A 19616-nucleotide genomic window follows, 5' to 3' on the forward strand; every position below is an offset into this window, starting at 1 on the left:
AATTATCTTCTTGAGTTTCAAAGAGCCCAGTCCTGGATGGCAGGAAAGCTGTAGGTATTATAACTGCTGGGAGAAATAATTACCCCCCCCTGGAACTGCTCAGTGGGAATTAAATGTTCATGGGCTCAGCAAGAAAATCTGAAAAACAAGATTGGCAATTATGTCACAGAAATATTTCAGCTTCTATGAATGTTTGCCCATTGATACAGATGAGCATCACTCCAAAAAAGGCAACATGGAGTTAAAGGTATAGTATATACATCTGGGCTGTCTGGCCAGTCAAGTATATAAGTGTATGGACTTTTTCAAAACGACTTTATCCGGGTTAATTGCTACCTTCATTTTACTATGCAAGCACAAAGGTGGATAAAGTTCTAGTTTCAAACTAAACACTTGAGTCAACCTGGAATTTTTTTGTGTGTGAGCTTGGTTTAGTGTGTAAGTTTACGCATGTGTCTGAAGGTTAGTAGTGCTGACCTTGGCTTCTGGGTGGGCTGCAGTGGCAATGTGCTTGTCTTGGATCATCTTTGGACCCTTCTGTTTACTGAAACAACATGCAAGCAGTGTCCAGGGAGGAGAAAGGAGTCACACAGGGAGCATCCTCAAAGGCTCTCCTTTTCTTACCCGTGCTTCAACACACACGCACACACACACAAACATAAATGTACACACAAGAAGGTGTCTTCAAGAGCCCTGACCACCCATGTCACCCATGGTCATCTTCTGAGATAAAACCTTTTTCTTGACCCCCTCCTTAATGAATTCATCATCTGCTGGAGGCTTTAGACACTCTGGGTTTAATATGTGTTCCAAAATCTGACCTATCTGATGGTTAAAGCCCTCATTCTGCGTGTGTAGAAGAAAAGCTCTCCCACACACTGTCTGGAAAATAAGTGAAATATTAGCTTTGAGAACCGCACTTGACGTTAGAGAGGCTTTGTAAGGGAAACTATAAATTAAAAGGTGTCATAATTGTGCTGCCACCCATGCCCATAAATCGCAGATCACCCCAGGTGAGGAAAGTCCCTGCTGTTGAACAACCCGGGTAAACATCCTTTGATTTCAGCTGCAGGTAACACACACGTTGCTCAGACTTCAGCTTTGAAAGTAGATGCATTTACACAGATATTTCAATTTAGCACGCATGATGGGAAACCCCCGGTGGCGGGGAACAGTGTCGTGATAAAAATGGTAATTTGACTACATTTGATCGCCGGATTTCTGCTGCAGCGCTATAGCTCTGGAATCCCAAGGCACGATGAAACCTTTACCTTTCGTGCCCTCTAGTGGCCATGACGAATCTTTACACGATCACAACATCCACCCATCCATATTCGTAACAGCTCAAGTTCAGGGTCTAACGGGGCCTGATGAATGATTAATAATAAATCACTCCAATGATTTATTACAGCTCGTAGTATTTATGAAAAACGCTACATAAATAAAATTCAGTTGACCTTGGAGAACTCTGAGAAGACATAAAATCCCTCAGTTAAAACACATCTTTATTTTTCATGAAGTATGATTTACTAGTTACTCTTTTGTCACCCTGTTTGTGTTGGTATGATAAATACTCCTTCTTTCTTTTTTCTTTCCTTTCATACATGTAAACAAATATACATAAACCAAAGAAAAAAACATTCAAATAATTTAAACAACGCTGCTAATTTACATCTGCAGTCCAGGCCAGGTTAGATTGAAGCTTTACCATGAACAATGATGTGCAACAAAAACAAACAGCTCAGGTAGGAATACGTTAAAAGTGTCCACACACTTGATTTACCATCGGCCATTATTAGCGATGATCAATCAGGCAGCAATACATTTTTGATAATTTGACAATTTTAAAAGACTTTGTGGACGTGAGTTTGGCTCCTACACTATTTGTAGTTGCTGTGAATGTACACAGTGGAAATCGAGGATTTTCTGTCTTAATATATTACAAAACCAAAGTCATATGTATCATTTACAGATAAACTGATCAGCTCACAGATTTTTTTATATCAATGTGAAAGTACATTCTGTTATATGTTTCCTACAGTCATTGATCGATACCAAGAGAAGTGAACAGAGTTTTGATTTGTGAACAGGTTATTATTTTCCTTTCTTTTTTTTTTTAAACATTCAGACTAGGAATAGACTATCTAAGCTCAGGGTCACTCTGACCTTCCTCCCCCTTCTCACTCCTTTTTTCTTATTCCCCACACTATCGCTCATGGGGAGGATCATTCATCACGGTTGTCTAAACACCCCTGTCTCCGTGTGATTAGTGACCCTTTTAGGTCAGACATCACTGAAGCACATGCTAATTAAAACAGCTGTGCGTGTCAGCATATATACATACACAGATGAGGGAAGGTTTTGTATTCTTTAAACACTGTATATCATGCTGTCTGCAGCACACTGTTAAACTAATTTCTGAGGATGCAGGTAGAAGCTGATAAGTCTCTGTCCTGAACTCCTGCTGTGGATTAGAAAAGAGTCTGATCCCCAGATGATCGCGTCTTCCCATCACGCGAGCAAATGTTTTCTTGATCTCAGAGGAGAATAGAGGATGCTAATGACAGTTAAAAGTGTGTGTGTGTGTGTGCATGCGTGTGTGCGTGCGTACGGATGTGTGGGGGTGAATTAATGGAACAAGACAGGTCCTTCCGTTTAGCAGATAAGGTGTCATTATTATTATTATTACTCATATCTCTACAAGATATGTAGACACACACACATGCACACGCACACATTTGTCACTGCTATCAGTGCTTAGTCACGTATGAGAAAGTTATGTAAATTTTAACCTTGAATTGCATCAGAATTATTAACTGTGTGGAGTAAGAGATTTATATCTGAACCGTAAAACTGAAGGTGCAAAGAAGGAGAAACACGACATCATTTTTCTATTGACAGGAACACTCATAAATAAGTTTTGGGGATTTACTTAAAAAGGTTATGTTAAGTGGTTCCACACACCTATGTTAACTCCTAACAAACAGCTTGAGTTTACTTGAGTAATAGTCTGATTACAACAAAAAGCAGTGCTTTGGCAAGTTAACAGTTACTTTGCAGTTGGGTGGAATAACTTGACCTGAGTTTTTTTTTTTTAAAGCAAATTGAAAAGCTTGTTTTTGAGTGCACAGTATTACATGAAATAACACTAATTACTCAAGTAAACTTGAAAAGCATAATTTGTTCAGTAACAATATTGTTTAAAACCAACAATGGTGATATTTCATTTATTTGAGTGAACAAACAACATGCATCAGTCACTATAAGATGAAGACGTGGAGATTAAATTAAGAATGTAATTTATAGACGTGTGTTTTACATGGAAACAGTTCAGACAGTACTACTGCATTCATATTAATACAGTTAGTTCCATAAGTATTTGGACAGTGAGACAATTTTGCCTCTATACACCATGACAGTGGATTTTAAATCAAACAATTAAGATGTGATGGAAGTGCAGACTTTCACCTTTAATTCAGGGGCTGTTTGACAAAGGCAATGCATTAACTGTGTAGATGTTATAACTTTTTTTTTTTTAGTACACAACCAGTTTTGTCAGTCAACTGTAAAAATTAATTGGGCAGGCGAGGCCTGTTCCAGTGTTATTCTGAAGCGGATTCTGAGTGTTGAATGTGGATTTAGTAACTGTTCACTGGAATTTCAAAGATGTCAGTACAAGTAAGGGAGGCCATAGACTGAAAAAAAACAAACAAAATCATCCGAGAGATAGCAAAAACTTCAGGAGTGACCAAACACTGACCGGCTCAAGAACACCAAAATGCCTGAAAGACCACACAAAGATTACAAAAGTAGGCGATGGCAGAATCATTTTGATGGTTAAACAAAAAAAAGGAAGAAAGAAACCTTTTCAACATCAACCCAGGTCGAGAACACTCTCAAGGTGGTAGGTGCGTCTAAGTCTAAGTGATTTAAAACCCACTGTGGTGTTGTACAGAGGCAAAATTACTAAAACGCTGTCACCGCATACAATATACACAATATGCACACAATAAACACAGTAAATAATGATACTTTCACAAAACATCCATTAGTTACATGATAATGCTGCATAAAAATACATAATACATTTATTTATGGCTAGAAATATTTCATACAAACTTCTTCATGTTTATTTCTGGCGTTGATTTTGATTTAGACCAATCCAGCCTGCATTCGGTTTTGCTTGGCGTAGTCTTGTAAGCCTTGCATCATAGGTTCTGCATAGAGAATCTTAAGTGGAATAGTCTGCAGCAACCAGCCCTGTACACACATGCACACACACATTCAAACAATACTGCAGGTCAGTCTCTTGGTGGCAGTTTTTGGCATTATGTTTGTGACTCTAAGTCTTACCAGAACTGTATGACAGATGCTTCCATTTGTTTTGTCTCCAGCGCTGACGTACTGCAGTGAATATTTTACAAAGTCTTCTGGTGAAAAAGTTATCATGTTAGCTTTTTGGAACCCAGCCATTCGAGTGGATACCCCAAATGGAGCCACTGACTGAAAACAGTGCATGAGAGGGAAAGATTTAGGACAAGAGGACAAGAAATAAAAGACTTTAAAGTTAATTTAAAGAAAATAATTGCTTTCCTTTCATAAAACTTGAGATGATGTCTGAGTGAGGATCAAAATACCTGGATAATAATCCCCTTATCTTTGTATTCAGCTTGTAGACCTTGAGAAAATCTTTCCACAAACACCTATAAGAACGCAAATTAAAATGTGAAGGATCATACGTCGCCTGGGCAGAGAGACTTAAAAGTGTGCCGCTGATGTGAAACTTGCCTTTGATGCAGCATACAGGGTGTACAGGGGAAATGGGATAGAAGCAATTCCAGAAGAAACATTCAATATCATCCCTTTCCCTCTATAAATACAATAAATATACAAACAGATATAAATAATTAAACAACACTTATGAGCACAAACTCAGTATTAATTAGCATGTTATAATCCATCACTTTACACATTACATCTAATGAAGAAAACATGGGTAGGAAACCTGTTTGCCATGCCTGGGAGAATAATTTTGCACATCTGGAAACAAAAGAAAATAAGTTCAGACTTGAGTCATATGAAGCAATGAAAAGCATTAACTTGTTTTAGAACAATACAAATAATCCTTAAAAAACAGGGGTGTCAAACAAAATGCCCAGGGACCAGAACTGGGCCGGCAAAGACTCCAATCCGACCACTGGACAGCTTTAGAAAATGTAAAGGATGGCATAAAATGTGGAGTTTTAACTATATTTTAACTCTATACAAAAGTATGTAAATAATAGAAAAGTCCCCGTTCATTCACTATTAACTATAAAAAAATGTTTGGGTGCACAGTAAAAAAAGATAATAAACAAAGAACATTTTTTGCAAATTAACAAAAACTTTGTGCTTTATAATTACAGGACAGTCTGGGTGAAGCTACCAAAACTTTGTCTGTAATTTAATTTATTACTTTATGTCGTTTTTATGTAGAAAACTGAGACATACTGCTGAAATCATACTTCCATATCTCAGGAATCTGTTTTAAACTTCTTTCCAATGACAGAAAGAGGAAGTTCATTGATCTGGCCCACTTAAGATCATAGTGGGCTGTATGTGCCACTCAGGGTAAAACGACTTTGACAACCCTGCTCTACAAAATCCTTTACCTGCGCTTCCTTTACTGGCAAACCCTCTCAGATTATACTGATGATTATATACTGTCTTCATCAATAAACAATCAATATGACCTTAAATTCATTGTTTTGTAGTAACAATAAAACTATGATCTTACCTTGGCCATCGTCTTCACATTGCAGTTTATCACTTTGGTAATTGTCTGAAAACATAGATGAACATGGGTCTCAAATAATCTCTTTATTTATATCTAAAGAAATGTATTTGGAGCTAAAATGCTCTTCTAAAAACATGTTATTATAAACTGAACCCTCTGAGGTTCAACATCAGGATGCTATCTGCTGTCAAACTTACTACCAATAAAAGTAATAATTATGCAAATGGGGTCAATCCAAACAATCTATAGTTAGTCATAATGTTGTAGTGGTATTTTTTTATTTGTTTTTACTTATTGTACATCTGTGGAGTCATGCACAAGGTCCTGGATCTGTTTATTATACATTTGCACACATATGCAGGTGATGCTATTATATCTGCCAAAGCCATAAGGAGAGTCATACAGAAATCACAGCTAGCAGGTGAGCATGGATGATGTTTTTAGAGCCTAATCATCAATGGCTTTTAATAAGGAACAACAAATATAAACATAATGTGCGTGTACATATACACAAAAAACTAAACACCTTTAAGTATAAGCTGCTGAGGTACTACTGACCTTGTCCAGCTCATCGTACTCAAGGAATCTGTAGGGAATGAAGCAAGGCAGCGTTCCTACATTGTTGACTGGGGTAGAAAAGCGGGGAAAATAACTGATATTATTTTCTTAAATAATTAGGGTTTTTTCCCCATTTTTTTGTCTCTAGACACACTTCACTTTCAAACTTTACAAACCCAATTCCAAAAAGTGCCTGTGTTGATTTGCAAATTTTATAAATTTGTGTTTCATTTACAGTTGAACATAGAAAAAATATGTCGAATGTTTAAAATGACCATTTCATGAATAGTATTAGCTCACTGTGAATGACATGTCTCAAAAATGTTGGAATGGTGGCAGCAAAAGGCTGGAAAAGTAAATGATACTAAAAAGAAACAGCTGGAGGAATGTTTTGCGGCTGATTAGATTGATCGGTAACAGGTTGGTTGTCTTTTTTGGGGGAAATCTTTGCATGTTCCAGCAAAATATTGATCAACTCGATTCAACTACAACTGCATTGTCTGGGTGCTGAACAGGCCTGCCGATCTTCCATAACTTTCACCAAAAAATATGACAAAGGAGATCCAGGGCTGTTGAGCAGCTAGAATCATATATCGGACAAAACATGGAACAACATTCATCTCCCAAAATTCCACAATCTGTAAAATCAGCAGATTTACAAATTGTTCTTAAAAGAAGAGGGGCTGCTACACTGCAGTAAACATGGCTCTGCCCCAGCTTAGTGCTTAAAAGCTAATGTTTTTCTTAAAATGGTGTTTTAAAAATGAAGATGTTTTGTTGTAAATAAAATATGGGCTCATGAGATTTGCAAATCATTGGATTGTGTTTCTATTTACGCAGCATGCCATCTTTTTTGGAACTGGATTTTGTATGGAGGCACAAATAAAAGCTCACCTAAAACTCCTATGTTGAGGTCCTTCAGTTGCTCTTCAATTTCACTAAAGATATTTTCTTTGGTAAAATCTGCTGCTATCACTTTCACCCTCTGCCCCGTGGCTTCTCCTGTGAACAACGAAAAGACAAATATTGTGCACCGTTTGCCTGGATCAACAGCATATTAGCAGATATCATACATTTTAGGAAGCAAAGAAAATAAAACATGCACATAGATACCTATCTCTTTAGCCACTTGATCCAGTTTTGCTTTGGTTCTGCTCATGACTACAATGTTCATTCCCCGCTGAGCTAGCTGAGATGCAATAGCGATAGTGGAAAAGTACATATGAAAACACAGTTACACAGCAAAAAGTAGCAAGTGTGCCTCAAAGGAACAGTAGTTTAACTATGGTGTGCTCATTTCAAATTATTATACATATAAGTATTTGCTAAAATATAAAAGATATTATGTACAGTATGTGTATTAGTTTTGTTTTATGAGAACACAAGCAGAGTTATTTAAACAGTCACTTACTGCAAATGCATATGCTCTTCCTATTCCTTCTGAAGAACCAGTCACCACTGAAAGGAGGATGGAGAGACTGAAAATTACAAATGAATCCCTCATCAAATCTCCTGCAGTTTCCATTCTGACCACTAGAGGCACTGTACTGCACAGAACAGTACAGTAATGCACTGCCTTACCCATTTTCCTCTGCTTTCAGCCAAATCCCAGGATTGTTTTCTTATTTGTTTACATTAGTTTAATCCTCACTCCATTCTGTTCGTACAAACTGTGCTAAAACAGCATGTTCCCCTGGTGTGATAAAGAACTGATGGGAACAGCTTGTTTCTGAGTGTTCACTGCTCTCCCATTTCCTCCTGACCCTTATTACAAAGATCACAGGCTGTTTTCATCACCGTTTTCAGGCCTAAATGAGAATTCATATCCAATTAGGTTTTACAGCACTGAGAAAATTGTGTAAAGCCATTAAAACATTAAAAAGATCCCATGGTTTGAAGTGTTGTTAGCACAGGGGGGGAAATGAGTAATGTGACACTGCCTATTAACTACTGAAACAGGAACTGAAATTAAGCATCCGTTTTAATTTGTTCAGCTGAACAAATAAATTGAATTCACACTTTATTTCTGCTCTTTTACTACTTAATTAGGAAAGTATCAAATGACAAAGAAACCTCACATTGAGCCTCAGTTTTATGAAATGCAATCCGCTACAAGTTTTGTCATTTATATTTCTTCTTTAGTGAAAACCACAGTATACACAAACAGGCAGCAGTATGTTCAAATAGGGCTTTCCCATGTAGATATACACACTCAACTATAAAAAACAAACAAACAACCTAATTATATCAACTTAAGAACTACATTCAAGACAATGAAACAGTGAAAATAACCAAACTGAGCATGTGTGGTGAGGTTATGTGATGAGAAGTGGACGTTTTGATTTTAATATACGGTGCTCATGTTAAACATGATCAAAGTTTTAAATAATATAGTCAACATAAGTAAAAGTTACCGCAGTGAACCAAAAGCTCAAGTTTCAGACTGCTCTAAATGCTCTAAGCCAGGAGTGTCAAACACAAGGCCTGAGGACCAGAATTGGCCCAGCAAAAACTGCAATCTGGCCCACTGGATAGCATTGGAAATTTTAGTTTTTTCAAATAAGTTTTATAATGTTTCCTGTTGATTAAGACGTCCCCCATGTCTATTCATCCTGCACCAAATAATTAAGTATTAAATAAACAATTAGATGACAGAAAAACTCCACTTTTTTTTTATATTCATCTATAATACAAATTTCTGTTGTTAAACTTCCTTCGACTGACAGAAATGGGAGTTTCTTTGTACCAGCCCACTTATGGTAAGTTCAAAGTGAGTTGTGTGTGATTCTCAATGTTTGCATGGAGCAATCAGTACAAAACAAACAAAAAACTCGAAAAGAGTGCGGTCTTAAAGGGAGAGGCACTAAAACTGTGATCATCTGCACTATGCCCCAGGAGAAGATAAATAAGGATTATTACTCTAATATTAGTAAACACATCCGCTTTATAAAAGAACATCAACTAAGCACACACAAGCACAAAATCCATTTAGTGATTATCTGGAAAGAAAACTATAAATGCTCAGGCAAATGGTCCTAACAGGTATTCAGTCAGTTTTCTTTTATTGTTTTTTTTTTTTTTTTTTTTTTTTTTTTTTTTTTTTTAAGCCCACCGTTTTCTGCTTGATCATAAAAATTCTACTATTCATCCATCCATCTTCTGCTTATCTGGGGCTGGGTTGCGGGTAGCAGCCTAACCAGAGAAGCCCAGCAATCGCTCTCCCCGGCTACCTCCTCCAGCTTATCCGGAAAACACCAAGGTGTTCCCATGCCAGCCCGAGAGATATACAGTGGCTTGCAAAAGTATTCGGCCCCCTTGAACTTTTCCACATTTTGTCACATTACAGCCACAAACATGAATCAATCTTATTGGAATTCCACGTGAAAGACCAATACAAAGTGGTGTACACGTGAGAAGTGGAACGAAAATCATACATGATTCCAAACATTTTTTTTACACATAAATAACTGAAAAGTGGGGTGTGCGTAATTATTCAGCCCCCTGAGTCAATACTTTGTAGAACCACCTTTTGCTGCAATTACAGCTGCCAGTCTTTTAGGGTATGTCTCTACCAGCTTTGCACATCTAGAGACTGAAATTCTTGCCCATTCTTCTTTGCAAAACAGCTCCAGCTCAGTCAGATTAGATGGACAGCGTTTGTGAACAGCAGTTTTCAGATCTTGTCACAGATTCTCGATTGGATTTAGATCTGGACTTTGACTGGGCCATTCTAACACATGGATATGTTTTGTTTTAAACCATTGCATTGTTGCCCTGGCTTTATGTTTAGGGTCGTTGTCCTGCTGGAAGGTGAACCTCCGCCCCAGTCTCAAGTCTTTTGCAGACTCCAAGAGGTTTTCTTCCAAGATTGCCCTGTATTTGGCTCCATTCATCTTCCCATCAACTCTGACCAGCTTCCCTGTCCCTGCTGAAGAGAAGCACCCCCAGAGCATGATGCTGCCACCACCACATTTGACAGACAAATTCCCCCACCTGTGCTATAGATCTCTGCAGCTCATCCAGAGTCACCATGGGCCTCTTGGCTGCATTTCTGATCAGCGCTCTCCTTGTTCGGCCTGTGGGTTTAGGTGGACGGCCTTGTCTTGGTAGGTTTACAGTTGTGCCATACTCCTTCCATTTCTGAATGATCGCTTGAACAGTGCTCTGTGGGATGTTTAAGACTTGGGAAATCTTTTTGTAGCCTAAGCCTGCTTTAAATTTCTCAATAACTTTATCCCTGACCTGTCTGGTGTGTTCTTTGGACTTCATGGTGTTGTTGCTCCCAATATTCTCTTAGACAACTTCTGAGGCCATCACAGAGCAGCTGTATTTGTACTGACATTAGATTACACACAGGTGCACTCTATTTAGTCATTAGCACTCATCAGGCAATGTCTATGGGCAACTGACTGCACTCAGACCAAAGGGGGCTGAATAATTACACACACCCCACTTTGCAGTTATTTATTTGTAAAAAATGTTTGGAATCATGTATGAGTTTCATTCCACTTCTCACGTGTACACCACTTTGTATTGGTCTTTCACATGGAATTCCAATAAAATTGATTCATGTTTGTGGCTGTAATGTGACAACATGTGGGAAAGTTCAAGGGGGCCGAATACTTTTGCAAGCCACTGTAATCTCTCCAGCGTGTCCTGTGTCTGCTCCAGGGCCTGCCCCCGATGGGACATGCCCGGAACACCTCACCCAGGAGGCAATATTATTTATATAGCGCCAAATCTCAACAATATAAAGGCACTTTATATTGTAAAGAAAACAGAGAAAACCCCAATATTCATACGAAATCATATGATCCCTTACGAGCAGGCATTTTGGCGACAGTGGGAAGGAAAAACTCCCTTTTAACAGGAAGAAACCTCCAACAGAACCAGGCTAAGGGAGGGGCAGCCAAAGACAGGACAAAGACATGCTGTTGAAGAGAGTCAGAGAATAATAATAACTAATAATTAATACAGAGGGGTGTATAAACACATAGTGAATTTAAAAATGTGACTGAAGAAGAAACAATGCATCATGGGAATCCCCCAGCAGCCTAGATCTATTGCAGCATAACTAACAGAGGATTCAGGGTCACCTGATCCAGTCCTAACTATATGCTTTATCAAAAAAGGAACGTCTTAAGCCTAATCTTAAAAGTACAGAGGCTGTCTGTCCCCTAAATTCAAACTCGAAGCTGGTTCCACAGAAGACGGACTTGAAAGCTGAAGGCTCTGTCTCCCATTCTACTTTTGAATACTTTAGGAACAACACGCAAGCCCGCAGTCATAGAGCAAAATGCTGTAATGGGGGTGATATGGTACTATAAGGTCATTAAGATAAGATGGGGCCTGATTATTCAAGACCTTGTATGTGAGGAGTACATACAAATTTAAATTCGATTCTGGATTTAATGGTGAGTCATTGAAGAAAAGCCACTATATTAGAAACATGCGCTCTCTTTCTTACTATAGCTGCAAATTAGAACAATTAACTTTTCACATAGTAACAAGATTTTATAATGCTATAACACAAAAGAATAAAAATAGTGTTATATTGTTCCCTTGGTAGAGTGGCAAAAATAGGCTGCCTTAGTCAATGTCCTTTTATTTTGTCTGCAGAAACTGAGTTACTGTTATTTAAGTTTACACAAACTTTATCTAGACTAACCTCAAATCTGGTGTTTCAATATTCCTTGATTACTCAAATATTTTTTAATTCAATTGCAACAAACCTGAAATACACTATGTATGTTTTTGTTTTTGTTTTTTTGTTTTTTACAATTTTTGCATCCACCAAAATACAGTGGAGGTGAAAGGAGAGCATTTATTTAAAATACTTGCCAATGGACAGGAACCATTTGAATAATCCCTATGAAAACATAAACTATGTGAAACACAGATTGTCCTGTATCATGATTTTTAAAGAAGAAACATTACAAGATGTACCCAAAAAGCTGATTCTCTTCATCTGGACGTGGTATTTTCAGTGTGATTTCTTTGGTCTCAACTGCCTGCAAATTTTTCCAACCTTATAAACAGCACATTTGCGTAATGGCTTAAACTAGCACTACTGGCGAAAAATGGGCTGTGAGATCAGTTTCTTGATCATTAAGATGCAAATTGTAATGACCATTGATCAGCAATGATTGATCAATGGTCCTATGTACCACAGAAGAGCTAACTTGTCAGGCCAGGACTCCACAGTCTATTCACACCTTCTGAATTGAGGAGGGGGCCTAAGGGTACATCTTTCCCCATCTCACAATGCTCTGTGAATGGCACTCATGACCATTGATCAGTGGTCTTTGATCAGTAGTTGTTGATCATTGGTTGTAAAAATTTGCATATTAATGATCAAGAAACTGACTGCACAGGCCATTGTTCACCAGTAGTGCTAGTTTATGTCACTGCTGCAGCGGGAGTTGTGTGGGGTTGAAGGGAAAAGGACCCAATCGCAGGCACTGACGATGCAATGAGTGGGCTTTATTTACATGAGGTGATAATACAGACAGAACAGAGATGGGATGGACGGAAACTAAGAACAAACCTAAACAAATATGAAACCATAACTCAGAAGAAAACATACGTGGTGGAACACGGGATGACACGTGGAGGTAAAACAGACGAACCAGCGATGAGCACACACTATAAATACACACAGAGGAAAATGCAGAATGGCAAACAGGAGGGCTGAACCTAATTGACCTGATGAGACAGGGGAAACGTGAGCTGAACACACTGACATAAGACACGGACCTTCACAATAAAACAGGAAATACACAGAGACGCAGACTGGGGGGAAGAGAGAACACTGAGGAGCACGAGGGAGAGCACAGACATGACGGCCTGGGGAAACATGGAATAGAACACAAGGAGGGGAAAACAAGGCACCAGAACTCCAGTACACAGAGGGGGACAAAGGGGGTAAAGACACGAGGGGAAATCCAAACTGAACAACTAAGGACCCATAGACTAACTCCTTAGAGTAACAAATGAACTTAAAACCGAAAAAAAAAAAGAAAAAGGGCGGCGCTGGGTCAAAATGACCCAGGACCATGACAGTTTTAGTCATTACGCAAATGTACTGTTTATAAGGGTGGAAAAATTTGCAGTCAGCTGATACTGAAGAAATCACACTGAAAACGTTACGTCCAGATGAACAGAATCAACTTTTTGGAATTTCCTTACCTGGATGCATCAAGACATTACAAGATGCAATAAATAATTTCTGCATATTTTTATGCAGGACCTCCACAAAACTATACTGCACTGATGCTTCTTAAAATTAAAAGAAAAACAAAGCCATCTCGGATGGATGGATGGATGAGGGAAGGTTTTTTTCAGCTCATTCACAAGGGGTCGCCATAGCAAGTAGCTCCCCATGCTTGATTTGGCAGAGTATCTACACCAGATCTTTTTACTGACGCAACAGCAAAGGACTTACCAGACAGCTGCTGCAAGTAAGCTGCACTGTAGGGAAATTGTTCCGCTGAGGTTATAGTATTTGTAATATTTGTGCAAAGTTGTCATTTACGTTCATAAGCTGACTTACTACAGTTGTCTGAATCTTGTTAATCCACATGAATTTTAATATTTTTGGGCAAACTAGCAGAGCAGATCACTTGTTTTCTTGATGTGTTGATGTATGTCTATATCTGTACTATCAACATGAACTGAACGGGTTCAGTTGATTCTGAGAAATTCTTTGTAGTATTTCATCCATAAAAACAATTTTCGCTTGGGGAAATACTTTGGTTTTCAGACCATAAAAACAGTCGCACATTTAGAATGAGCATGTTTCTTCTAAATGAGCCAACTTGGAGCTGGACATTTATTGGCCTTCCTGTGCAGAAATGTTCAGCTCAAAGGATGTCCTTTTGCACGCCCATAACACAATGAGAGGATTAAACGCCTCTATTGACACTGCAGCACTGGAAGGGCTGGAAGTCATGAGGAAAGAATAACATCTCAGCTACCCTTTGCTGGTCAGCACCATAATATTTCAAGAGAAAGCTTCTAAATGACATGTACTGCAACAAAAATGACAGACAGCTACACTAGAGCTTCACCCCTGGTCCTTTAGTGTATTACTTCAATAGATTATTAAAGATGCCTAACCCAAGAACAACTTCTTGTCCCTTCACAATTTAATTATAGTCCACCTTTTTGCAGATTGCAGCATCTGTGATTCATGATTTCCACTGTTACTCAAACCTGAGCCATTCACAGGAAAATCACTCTTCTGTGTCCTTTCCTTCAAATAACTTAAACAAAACAATATTGTGGCAAGCTCAGACAAGTAGGAGACAAAGACTTCTGTATTCAACTTGCTATTCCTGCATTAGCTGTAATGCTAAACTACAGCGAGCACAGCGTTTAATTAGGATCGCTCCGTCATACACCACAGCAGTGAGAGGTGGTAAACGGACACAGCAGTCTAACTCACGGTGCTCCGCTGGCCACACCAAACACAGAAAACACAGCAGCTGTAATTTTACACACTAACACAAAAATGGCAAATCAACACCTGATAACTGTAACTGCCATTACAACAATACAACTTAGAACACGTTAATATCAGATATACGTGTTCTAAGTTGTCCTCTAGCCAGCGGCCCTTTCCCCTAGCCCACTACAATATATTTAAAATCTATTTGTGATATTTAATGAAAAATATGAAACAACATTTTCATAAATTAAAAGGGTCCTTAGCTGGTAATGTTCTTTGAAGAACCATAGAGTCTTTAAAAAGAACCATTTAAGAACCATTATTTTTCTGAGAGTGAAGAAACACAGCATTATGTAGTTATATAACATTTGGTTATAAAACAAAATTGGATTCCTCTGTGACAAACTGAATAAAATCAACATGCCCAAAATAATTTGAAACCAGACATGACTGTGACATTTTCCTTTATGCAAATGAGCTCTGTGAACTGCAGCAGCCTGTGGAGGCTTCTCTTCAAAGACAAATGTGCTGTTGTGTGAGAGTGATGCAGCAAGAAAGACTGTCATTTAAAAGCCAGCAGGATAGTAAAACTGTAAGCCAACTTAAGACATTTTCCAATATTAAATTAATGTTGAGCCTATGCACTCAACAAGGGCAACAAGGAAATAGAAAGTCTATTTGTCCCCATTGTTAATAGTGTTTCTAAGTGCCATGTTTGTCCACTTTATACAAAAACTGTGTGGTCTCACAAAGCTCGCCACAGTTACTTCACTTTAATATGTCACAGCGAGTTCATTGTACTCTATTGTCAGAGTTGAGTAGCTTGCCATCACCAGTGTGTGAATGTGTGTGTGAATGGGTGGGTGACTGGATGTGTAAAGCGCTATACAAATACAGGCCATTTACCATTTACCATTTGAGTAAATAAATACTGAAGGATGACACAATGTTTAGACACAGTGTTTGCAATGTTGCCTCTGTCCACCAGCGCAGCGGATTTTAAATCAAATAACATAAATGTGATTTAAGGGCAGAATTTCATCTTTAATTCAAGTGGTTTAACAAAACTTTTAGGAATTACGTCATTGTGCATAGTTCCCTGTGTTTAGAAACTCAGAAAGCTGGACAAACTAAGATCATTTTAAGTTATATTGAAATCTTGTGGACATCACCAGATGTTAATGCTTTGCTCAGGCCTTAACTGCAACTACATTCGGTTTGCTTTTCTCTCTACCTTCAGATTTTATTTTCAGTAACTAAAAAACATGCTCTATTTGACTAATATCAAATGAATTATTTGTCTATTGAAGAGTATCCCATTACTTTGGCTTGAGAAACTCTTGGGTTGCTTTTGCAACATGCTTTGGGTCATTATCTATTTGCACTGCCTGATAGGTTATGCAGCACATGGCTGAATCTGAGCAGAGCGTATAGCCCTGCACACTAAATAATTCATCCTTCTACATTTATCAGTCACATTATCAGTAAACAATAGTGATTCACTCACAATTAGAACCATACACACACATGTCGTAATAATGCCCCTACCATCTTTGTCAGATAAGGTGGTATGCTTCAAATCACGAGCAGTTTCCCTTGCTATCGTTCTGGTACAAGTTAAGTTGAGTTTCATCTATCTGGTTTGCAGGCTCTGCTAGATGTTTCTGAGTATGACCAGTGATTTGCATCTTGGTGTAAACCCTCTGTAATTACATTCATGAAAGCATCTCTTGATTGTACCTCTTGATGATGATTCACCTACCACCTTAAAAGTGTTCTTACCTTGGTTAGATGTTGTGTTTGGGTGCTGCTGAGCTGCCCAGTGCCTTCACAACTGATGGCTAGGTTACTCCTGCATTTTTAGTGTCTCTCTGGCAAGCTTGTTTTGGTTGTTCAGCCTAGTGATTCCCTCCTTCACTTGCACTGACATCTTATTGGTGGACAGCTACCAAATACAAGTACAGCACTTATATTTGAAAAGCCCACATCTCTTATCTGCCTAATTATTATGAAATAAAAAAAGAAAATGCCTCACCTGATAGTGAAATAGTCAATTGTCCTAATTATTTGTGAGCTTCTAAAAAATGGGGCATTACCATTTGAGTAACTTATTCTTTGTTATCAATAGATCCATGCACATGCACAACACCGCTTAGGCTTCTTGAAACTAAAAATGTTTAAAAGGTCTGAAGAGGGATACAAATGGGGCTTTCCAATTATTGGGAGAAATAATTGGAGAGGGGTGTCATTTATGCAGCCTAGAACATGCTGTTCAGATGTTATTCCTCTGTGCCGGAATGGAATGAAAGTGGTAAGGAAAGTGGGCTTTGGGAAGAAAAGCAAGATCAGCCCAGTGTTTTTATTAGGCTTCTTTGACTACTGTGAGAGAATAACCCCTTCAGAAGATGCCAAAGCAAACCTCTTGAGTGAATGAAACTGCTTTTGGACCTGCAGAGGAATGTCACAAGGAGATTGACAAGAGAGCCAGTATTTGCTCATTTCCTCAGCCGCCTTTAAGTTGACTCTATTCTGTAGTTTCATTTGGAGTGTTTAAGTTAGATTTGTTGTACCCACTTCGAATGTAAAAGTTTCCTGCTTATTATTCTTAATCCTGTATATCCACTCACTACAAAAACACTTCAGGGTAAAATGTTTTGGGAAAACACTGAAAAACATGATTGGTTTAAATCAAACCTTCAACAGTAATTTTCCGTTTTCAACCCGAAGGTTTGGCTTTACTTGTCTGTTCTTGAAATCTGAAAATGTTTTTTCTATTCTTAATTAGAAACAGTTTGCATATATAATTTGCATATCATAATTTGCACTTTAACAGCCCTTTTTACACAACTACATGCCAATCTAAATTATTACAAGTTTGAAAATTAATGGAATATGGTGCATTTTGTCAGTAAGCTTATCACTGCATGTATAAAATGCGTGTATAAAATAAATTTAGTTGTTATATTTTCTTTACATTTTTTTGGAAGAGTAGGCTGTAGTGTGGTAAGGTAGAGGAATATTTCTGTACTATACCAAGTTCTTCCTGTTAAACTAGTCACACAGGTATGATTTGTCGTTATGCAGCTTTTTTCCAATGTCAACTATGATGACGCAGATCATTTTGCTCATCTCAGAATGGATGTTATGTGAAAAACATGCAGTTTATGCTTGATGTTTCATACATTTTGATATTGAATTTGAATTGTGTTTTCTGTACATATATCAGCTGCTCTGCAAGTATATAAAAAAATAAGTATTTTAAGTGTCGGGACTTGCCTCCTTTGGGTATATCAGCACACAAGCACAATCTTGTGTAACGATGAAATGTTAAAACAAGTTTGGGCAGGGGACTCACTCTATTGTGACCTACTAAATGCACTTTTACACACAAGTTGATCAACTAAATCACTTTCACTGCTTAGTGTTCATGGCACTTGCAGATTCTGCCATGTACACTTTGGCTTATTAATTAATTCTAATAATGTAGTCATTTAGTATACACATAAATGTAGTGTTGTATCACAAAACGTGATACCTATGTTGGCTTGATACTACTAAACCTACTGAAGTTCCAGGATTTATTTATCATAGCATGACCTACTGAAGAATGTATGGTATTCATTACACATGGCACAGACACGCACAGCACAAACGCATACATGTGGACATGCATAAACATGCTGCTCACCTGCCCACTCTCCCATTGAGGTGAAGAAAGTTTTTGGCAGTGGAAACCACAGTTTTGGAAAAAGCATCCTGCTGAAAAGCAGTAGCCTCACTCCATAGTACACCACAACTCCAGTACCAAGAGAAATGAAAAAGAGTTCCATGAAATCCATGCTTCTCTGGTACAGAAGGCTCAGGAGTCAAGTGTCTGTGAGTCTGTGAGAGAAATGTTTTTGTTCAGTGAGAAAGACTGACACAAAGAGGGAATGAGGAACAGGGCCCTCCCATTTAAAGAACATCTCAATATACGCACAGACAGTCAGACAGTCTCACACACACACACACACACACACACACACACACACACACACACACACACACACACACACACACACACACACACACACACACACACACACACACACACACAAACTTAGGCTGGTAGGTATGGAAGAGTGCTAAATGTGTAATTAAATCTGATCATGTTCTGAGCAGCTGCTTTATGACTTCATTTTCATTTAAAAAAAGTCTCACTCACCTTTAGCGCTGCAATGTCTGATCAAGTATTTGTAAAATTGTCATTTCTCATTTTTTATTTGATATTCTTTACTTGAATCTGCAAGTTCTGTCTGCCTTTCACTTTGCTGCTGGAACACGTGAATTTCCCAACAAGGGACAATAAAGGATATTTCTCTTCTATTCTATTTGTATCAACAAATCCATTGTTTGTCAAAAGTGATCATCTTTCTTGTCGTTATAATGTCTAGAAAGCTTTTTTCTTGACATGTGTACCATAATTGTAGGTTATCCCAGTTAATACACAGCCTTCAGTGAAATGGCAAAATGCCACCGAAATTCAAACGAAGACTGATAGGGATTAGTGTCACTATGATTTACAGTTAGATAACTGTGTGGAAAAACATGTTCTGCACGTCACCTGACAATGGGCTATGTGCAAAAAGGCGAACTAGTTTCTCACAGTACTTGTACTTTCTCAGATACTTAAGTGATATGCCTGTAATATGTCTGCTTATTCCCCAGAACACATTAAAGGCTATTTGACCAGCATTTTCCACACAAATATCAAGTTACTTTGATTTTGAGAAATACTGAAATAGGGCACATTTAGTCAGTTGGTGTCTTGGACTGAGTAGGTTGCTTTATGTG

The 19616-nt window shown here is 38.2% G+C and overlaps 1 protein-coding gene across 1 annotated transcript; it reads right to left on the bottom strand.

Moving 5' to 3' along the window:
- Positions 1-3211: 3211 nt before the first annotated feature.
- hsd17b3 (hydroxysteroid (17-beta) dehydrogenase 3) lies at positions 3212-18695 on the bottom strand. Its single transcript, XM_084946909.1, has 11 exons — positions 18472-18695; positions 7746-7792; positions 7448-7523; positions 7229-7336; positions 6335-6402; positions 5777-5821; positions 5006-5040; positions 4789-4870; positions 4638-4703; positions 4354-4503; positions 3212-4260 (listed from the first exon to the last, which is right to left on the bottom strand). The coding sequence occupies exons 1-11, from the start codon at positions 18620-18622 to the stop codon at positions 4153-4155; spliced, it is 936 nt and encodes a 311-aa protein (XP_084803035.1). The 5' UTR covers positions 18623-18695; the 3' UTR covers positions 3212-4152.
- Positions 18696-19616: the final 921 nt, after the last annotated feature.

This window comes from Perissodus microlepis, chromosome 12 (genome assembly GCF_051167445.1).
Source record: "Perissodus microlepis isolate ML-2025 ecotype Zambia chromosome 12, ASM5116744v1, whole genome shotgun sequence".
In the NCBI taxonomy this organism is placed as follows: Eukaryota; Metazoa; Chordata; class Actinopteri; order Cichliformes; family Cichlidae; genus Perissodus; species Perissodus microlepis.